Here is an 8,111-nt window from a genome sequence, read left to right on the forward strand (position 1 = left end):
ATAGTTCAATATATGAATAATCAAATAACATACTGAATTGCGTAAAAATTCAAATATAATAGCACGATAGAAGTATATATATAATAAAAAAAAAAACTTAAGTAAGATTCATATTGAAATAAGTAGTAGAATTTGAATTTTCTATAGTCAGAGTAAATTTATAACTACAAAAAGATCATACAATTTATTCTCAAATAGTAAGAAACAAAAGAACAAAGACCAAGTCCTGTAAAATAACTAAACTAATTTCTATGAAAAACTTAATGCTAAATACTCAATTTGGTGTTTAATTACTAAATAAAGACTTTGATTCCAAATTAATAAATCACCTATTGACTTTACTTAATTAATTGAAATCACATTCACAAATGACCATCATCAATCTGACTAATCTCTTCTTGATCATAATCAAAATCAAGTGGTGCAGGAAGATTAAGATCAATTAACCTTTCATTAGTAGTAGTAAAAGTATTATTACTACTAATCACTATTATCTTCTTCTTCTTTGGACTGTAATCAAGAACATCATGAGATCTTTTATGACCACCAAGAGCTTGTCCAGAACTAAAAACTCTTAAACAAATGGGGCAATCATAAATTTTCTTCTCATTTTCATGATCATAATCAATACCCATTTCTTTAATCTCTTCAATAATCAAATTATTACCAATTATTCTGTTCTTCTTATGACTTGCTCTATGCCCTCCTAATGCTTGGTAAGACCTAAATACTTTATTACAAGTTTCACATTTGTAAATCTTCTTCTTAATGCTATTACTTCTTGTATCTCTTGACATCATCATAAGACAAATTGCCAAATCTTCATCAGAAGTTACTTCTTTTACTTGATCATCATAAGATTTTAAGATAATCCTTTTGGTTTTGGATCTTTTCCTTTTTGGGTTTTTCTTGAATGATTCAGTTTCACTAGGTTTATCATCAAAACTCTTCTCTTGATCGGAATCATAAAATGAGGAAGATGAAAAACTTGATGAAGATGATGATGCTAAATTCATGATATGAGATTTCATATGACCTCCTAAAGCTCTTCCATTACTAAACTTTCGAGAGCATAACTTACATTTATATTTCTCCATACTCATTCTAGAAAAATAGAGTATTTAAGATTGTTGCAAATACTCTGTTTTTTTAAAGCTTTTTTTGGGTACTTTTTTGGTGAACTTTGCGTGAGGTGTGGAGAGGGTTTTTTTTTAGACAAAAAGTCGATGTGAGAGAGACAAGTTTTTGAGTAGGTAGCAAGCATTCCTCCACCAAGTTTTAATAGTCCCGCAACCCCACTCTAATTTTTCCACACCATTAAGCATTATTAAAATTAATAATATGAATAATTAAATATAATATAAATTATAAATTTAATAATAATAATAATAATAATAATAATAATAATAATAATAATAATAATAAGGACAAATTACCTAAAATAATCCAACCTATTCGTAATTTTCCTATATAATCTCATCTATTCATTAACCATAAATAATCTCAATTTTGAGGGGTATTTTCCTAGAGTAAACCCGGTTACTAAATTAATTTTAATTTTTTAAAAAAATATAAATTAAAATAAAATGTTGAAAAAAATGTTAAAAAATATTCAAAAAAATGATTTTTTTATTATTTAGAATTCTTTATGTAAAATTTTAAAAATTTTCTCTAATTTTAAATTAATTTTCACTTTATTGTTTTGGTGAATTACCTATTATAGCAAGTCATCAGGTTACTCAAATTTAGTCCAAAAAATACCCCTTAAAATTGGGATTATTTATAGTTAATTAATAAATGTGATTATAATACAGAAATCACGAATAAATTGAATTATTCTAGGTAATTTTTCATAATAATAAAACTTACATCAAAATGACTCAAATAAATTTATTCAACTATATTCTAATTTTTAGATTAAAAACTAACAGTAAATGATGTGTAATATACTAATATTAAAGGAGCAAGTATATACAAAATTACAAATATATATTTCCCCGTTGTATCATACTTTTTAAATTTTACTTATTTAACCGTTTTAAATTATCTACTACTTCCTCAGTTCCAATTTACTCGCAATATTGGAATTATTTGCACTATTTACTTATCTCTCTTAATTTGTGATTAATTTTCAATCTATTAGTTAAAACTTAGTCAAGTGAGATCTTGTTTGATTCGTCACGATGTAAAGATTATTAAAATTAAATTTTTTAATTTTGAATTATACATAATTATAGATATTAAGAATTAAATTAATGTATCTGCGTAAAAAAACAAACGTTGCATGTATTTTAAAACAGAGAAAGTATATTACTATTATTAGCAAAATATTGTAATTATATCTATTATAACCTTGTTTTTCTACCTATATCTCATTGACTTTTATCCTATTTTTTTAGAGGTTATAATTGTATTTTTAACACAAAAATAAAAATTTCTTAATTCCTGTGCGTAACTAGTGGGTAAAACCAAGCAAACAAAGTCTTCAATTATCGCATTTTTCAAATAAAGTCTTCGAATTAATTTCGACCTAATTTTTATTTTTTCTCGATCTATCCTATAATTTAAAAATTCATTAATTGCGTATAGCGTATTTTTTAAAAAAATTCTGAGTTTTTTTAGTGAATGAAAAAAAAAACTCGGTTTATGGGATTTTTTTGAAGTAGGAAGAGAAACGGCAAACCTAATTTATGAGCTCTTAAACTAACGCGTTTTATACGCTTGAAGTTTTGAAGGAAAGAAGGAAAAAATATGACAATTGACATGTATTGAGTGCCAATTTGCCCGTTTTCTGTTTTAATTTACCCTACTACTACATTACTCCACTAAATGGATATTTTCAGTTATTACTGTGTATTAATTCTTTATTTATTTGAATGTTACAAATAACTTACTTCAGTACTACTACTTAATTACTAATACACTAAATTAAAGTCTGATGACATACTTTCGTCGCTATCTAATATTCTTCTTATTTAGAATATTTCACTTTAATGAGAAAAAAATTTTATTAATATTTTTGAAACATATCTAAAAGATAAAATATATTCATAAGAGATCTCATTAGATTCGGCTTAATGTATACTTTTTTATTATGTAATTTTTATAATTTTTTATTACGTGTTTTTAGAAATATTCAGATTTAAAATTTAAAACTGTGCAAAAAATAACGAAAAGAAAAAAAATAAAATTGATAGAGAACCAGTAAAGAGTTAATGGATATGGACTTCAAGATTATCTTTCGATGAGTCTTGCTTGGTTTAAATTTAGATACGATTTATACTTCCTATTTCTACTATTTACTGTTTCTTGATATTATTTATATACAAATTGTTGTGAGAGACGGTCTCTTCGGACTTCGAGTGACGCATTAGATATATGAGTTAAATAGTCAAATTAAAGTGAAAAATAAGAGTGTGGGCTTTTTGTTTTGAGGTCGCCTCTTTGAGAAACGATCTCTCACAGGAAAAGCTGTTATTTATATCAGTCACATTTAATACTGCATGGACTTGTAACTTTTTATAATTATAAATTATACATAACTAGGTATATTAATATTAGGTAGAGCTGAATAAAGTTTGGTCTAAATCGCAAATTAAACTGGATTAAACCGTAATTTTCGAATTTGGACTGGTCTAGGCATAAACGGTATGGTTTGGTTTTTTTTCAAAAAAAAAAATAGGATTTATAGTTTGGTCCCGATTATTTTTATTATACTATGACTAAAAACCATTTTTAAAAAAAAAATAAGTTGGTACCTAGATATTTTGAAATGTAGTTATTTTTAAGTAGTAAAATATACTTGAATGATGATGTTGCTAAAACCTAATTACAAGTTATTATATTTGGTGTTTGTAGGTGCAAGATTTTTGCATTAACACATATATTAATTTGGAAATAAATGTAAAAATAAAAAAAAATGTATACCAAACCAGACCATCGTGGAAAGTTTTGATCCCCTCCGGCTGGTGATTTAAACAATCCGGTTCGGTCATAAAAATTATAGATCAGAAGTTTTAGTTTGATGTGATTTTATTGTCTGACCATACTAAATTAGACCGTGTGCATCCCTAACGTCACGGTCGACCCAAGATTTTAAGGTACCGGGGCGTAAGATCTAAATTATGGGCCTTAACGATATACTTCATCCGTTTCACAATATTTGCTATTGATGTAACATTTGAGAAATTAATAATTTAAGACAAGTGAATTTAAGAGAATTATTAGTACGAGAATGACCTTAAATATACATAATATAAATATATTCTCAAGCAATCCCTTTCTACTGATATTAGAAGTTAGGGCAAAGCTACACTTCAATCATCTTATACCTTGACGGCCTGTTTGGTTGATGGTAATGAAGTAATGGGAATGAAATGTTGTAATGGCAATAGTAATGAAGGAATGGATATGAGAATTGGTAATGAAGATTCTTTTGTTTGGTGTGCATGACTAAAGAATGGTAATGGAAGATAATATTCCATTGATTATATTTGGTTGTTAGTAATAAAAAATGGTAATGACTCTTAGTTTCATTATTGTATATTTGTATCTAAAAGCATTGTTGTATCTAAATTATTCTATATAATAATTCTTTTTTTAATAATAATATTTTTTTGGATAATTACATACATTACCTTTTTTTCTTCATTATTTTTTTTCTTCAGCTCCAAACAACATGACCTTATTTATCACCACAGTAATACTTCATTACCATTACAGCCTAATACCAGGTTGTTTGATGGTAATAAAAATGGCCCTTTTTGGTAATTTCATTACCTTATTTTATTACCATCCATTACCATTGAAGGCATCCAAACAACCAAATTTTTTATTACTTAATTTTATTACCATTACCGCCTTCTAATACCATGTACCAAACGGGCCGTGAGTTCTCACAAGATTCATTGCAAATCTTCATTTCCTTCCAAAACTCCATGAATATGCTATTCTTCTTGATTGATTATTGGTGTAAAAAAACTAAGGTTTGAATCTCCCGATTTCTATGTGTAATTTTACTCCATTCTTCTCTTATTATTCTGATTTTCCTATCAAGAATCGAACCCTAGCCCATCTTTGATCGGATTTTCAGGTAACATCAATATTTTTGTAGGATTTTCTTCCATTGAAATAATAAAACAGCAAATAGTAGTCGAATCCTTCCCTTCCCAAGCCCGTACTCCCTTCCTAAGCCCCTATTCTGCCAAAAAATGGGGGAAACAAGTGAAATTTGGTCTTCTTTGTTTAAGCATCGAAATCCAAGTCAAACACCAATTTGCGAAATCTGTTTTGTTTGTGTTTCTTGCTGCAGCCAAACAGAGGTAAATCCTCCTTGATCCTTTTTTTTTTTCTTTTCCTTAATATTTGTGTTCTCATTCATATAAGGTTAGTTTCATTGGCATATTTTCACTTGCACATTCTTTTATCAAGTATTAAACCCTAAATTTTGATGAATCGTGGAAATTTATATGTGTTAATTGGATGAGTTTTTAATTGAGAATCTTATGGAAAATGTGTTACAAGTAAGTTATGTGATGATGAGAATTTAAGTGTGGATTATAATTTTAGTAGAACATTATTCTAATGACTTGTTTTTAATTAGTTTAGTGTCCTTGGATGTGAGGGTAGTTTTTTTTAAAACTATTGGTAATAGGTATAATAGTTTATGCTTGTTAATTTGATAGCCAAGGAGAAATTAAATAGAGCTAGTATGCGTAAACTTATCATGATGATTGTGGTGGATACAAATTCAAGAGATAGGGTACATGTCATTGAGAATTGTTGATATTGGTGAATGTATTGAATAATCATTGTTTCTTGAATGGATTAAGAGAGTCACGAAAATCATTGTTTTATTTAAGTGAATATTTTGACAATAAGGAAGAGATTATTGGACTTGGATTGTGGTTTTGAATGCGTATATTGTGGTTAGTTGAAAATATTAAGAGAATTTTAGAGATGAATAATCTTTAAAGGAATATGGATTAGTCTGGATCACAATTATAATATCTTGATGACATATCAGAAGTTTGAGTTAGAATTCATTAATAATTAGATTTGCCAGAGTAGACTTTTGGTTTGATCTATAGACATAGGAGAAGATGTAATAAGTTGTAAATTAGTTTTTTAGCATCGAACGCTCTTTCGTGATGTTGTGATTTGTTATGCTTCAGGAGGCGACATCATCGAGGAACCCTTCTAGTGATCGCGGAGAGATTTAGCTCCTTGAAGCATCTTTGGTGAGTAGTAGCATTCTCTTAAAGGGTATGGCCAGACTACAGTTTTGAAAATTGTTTTATTAAAGTGTGTGAAATTTATATTATTAAGATAAATTTGTTATGAATGATTATGCTGATATTGATATGGTCAATGGATCGAGCTCACGAGTTGGTCCTTGACAGAGTAGAGTGAAAATCTCCCTTACTCTCTATTTTGAGGTGAATTGTCATTCAAATATTGACTAGCCTCACCCGAGAGTGACATAGCCTTAGAACTATGGATGTTCCTCTCAACTAGACTCCTTATGCGCACATAGATCTAGGAAACTGATGTTATATTTAAACCTATGTTTTGAATTACTATGTTTTGTTGTTTTGGATTGTTACTGCTCATTCGGTTTAACCTGACCGCCTGCTGTTTCCATCTTTTAGATTGTTTACAGATCGAAATCGATCGGGAACAATGGGTTAGGGATGTTGATTAGAGTTCCAAGAATGTTATGTTGAGCTGAGCACGTGTGATTTTGTAGTTTTGTATTAGGTTTTTGATAAATGCATATTAGACTTGGTTGTGTTGGTTTTATTGGACTTATAGAGTGAATTTTATGATTAGTTTGTATTTTAGTTAGATGTTTGGTTTGAGAATTAGCTGAGTTAGTTATATTAAAGAACTTTTGACTCCTTTGCTTAAGTTTTAGAAGTGTGATTTAAGTTTCTTGGGAAATAAACCTCGTGATGACCCTGTTTACTCAGTCAACGGTAAGTCGGGTTATTACTGTTAGTATCAGAGCGGTAACGTGAATTGAGGACCTTTGAATGGGTAATAAGGATAAAGGACAAATGTGAGGTAGAGATAGACACTAGGTGCGAAGTTAGAGATTAGGTAGAAGTTAGATGATGGGATATCGTGAGGCGGATGTTTAATTCAGTTATCTTTTTGCGGTGTTTCATACGCTTATGTTGCATGTATCTTCATCAAGTTATTTATTGCTATTAAAATGTATGTTCTTTGTTTGTTTGTGCACATATAGAGATGGATAAGAATCGTATGCCTCGTCCCGAGAGTCATGATGATAGGGTAGAGTCCGAGAACTCCCATGACTCTGAGCGTACGGTCTCGTCAAATGGGGTTTCTTATGCGTGATCTGACCCTATCGAGACCTCTACACTTGTCTTCCCGGCTTCCATTACAGTGGAACAATTTGAGACGATGCTGAAGATGTTCTACACGCAGTAGCAACAAAACCTGCTTCTGTAACAACAGGTGCTTCAGTCACTTTAAGCCGGTTCTTCAAAGGGTAGTTTTGGGCACGATTTAAGGGCGTCGCAGGCAGAGGATATTCAGAGGATAGCCCCTGGGAAATATGAAGTTAAGGGTACTCCTACCAAGCTAGATGATTGGATCCCGGAGATGGAGAAGATATATGCGATACTTAAGACACCCGAGGATATGAGGGTAGATCTAGCGGTGCATTATTTGACCGGATGCCGATACTTGGTGGGTCACCCATAGAGACGCTCTTCTACCAGCTTCTTTCGCCATTACATCAGAGCATCCTTCTACTGTTCCTCCTCTTCCTTGGAGCTTGTTTGTGTCAGTGCTTCGTGACGAGTTCTTTCCTCTACACCTCCAGAGAAAGATTATTGACGAGTATTCTCAACTTACACAAGGAACCCAGACCGTTCACTTGTACTACGTTCGATTTATGGAGTTAGCTAAGTACGTGGAAGACATGAAGATTGGAGAGAGATTTAGAGCTGAGATATTCTTATCAGGGTTGAGTCTTGATATCCGGGAACGTATGAGGAACTTGGGACACGAGCACGTCAGAGACGTATATCATGATTGTAACAGACCCTTTTTCTTAATCTTAAATATTTTGACAAATTCAA

At 30.3% G+C, this 8,111-nt stretch overlaps 1 protein-coding gene across 1 annotated transcript; it reads right to left on the bottom strand.

Annotated features, from left to right (window-relative positions):
• Nucleotides 1–238: 238 nt before the first annotated feature.
• Nucleotides 239–1,227, bottom strand: LOC130810605 (zinc finger protein ZAT9-like). The gene has a single exon (XM_057676724.1). It carries the CDS (start codon nt 1,101–1,103, stop codon nt 363–365), a length of 741 nt encoding a protein of 246 aa, XP_057532707.1. The 5' UTR covers nt 1,104–1,227; the 3' UTR covers nt 239–362.
• Nucleotides 1,228–8,111: the final 6,884 nt, after the last annotated feature.

This window comes from Amaranthus tricolor, chromosome 4 (genome assembly GCF_026212465.1).
Source record: "Amaranthus tricolor cultivar Red isolate AtriRed21 chromosome 4, ASM2621246v1, whole genome shotgun sequence".
In the NCBI taxonomy this organism is placed as follows: domain Eukaryota; kingdom Viridiplantae; phylum Streptophyta; class Magnoliopsida; order Caryophyllales; family Amaranthaceae; genus Amaranthus; species Amaranthus tricolor.

Bases quoted from the DNA above. Each gene is read 5' to 3' on its own strand.
- LOC130810605 (XM_057676724.1), bottom strand. From the start codon at position 1,103: ATGAGTATGGAGAAATATAAATGTAAGTTATGCTCTCGAAAGTTTAGT.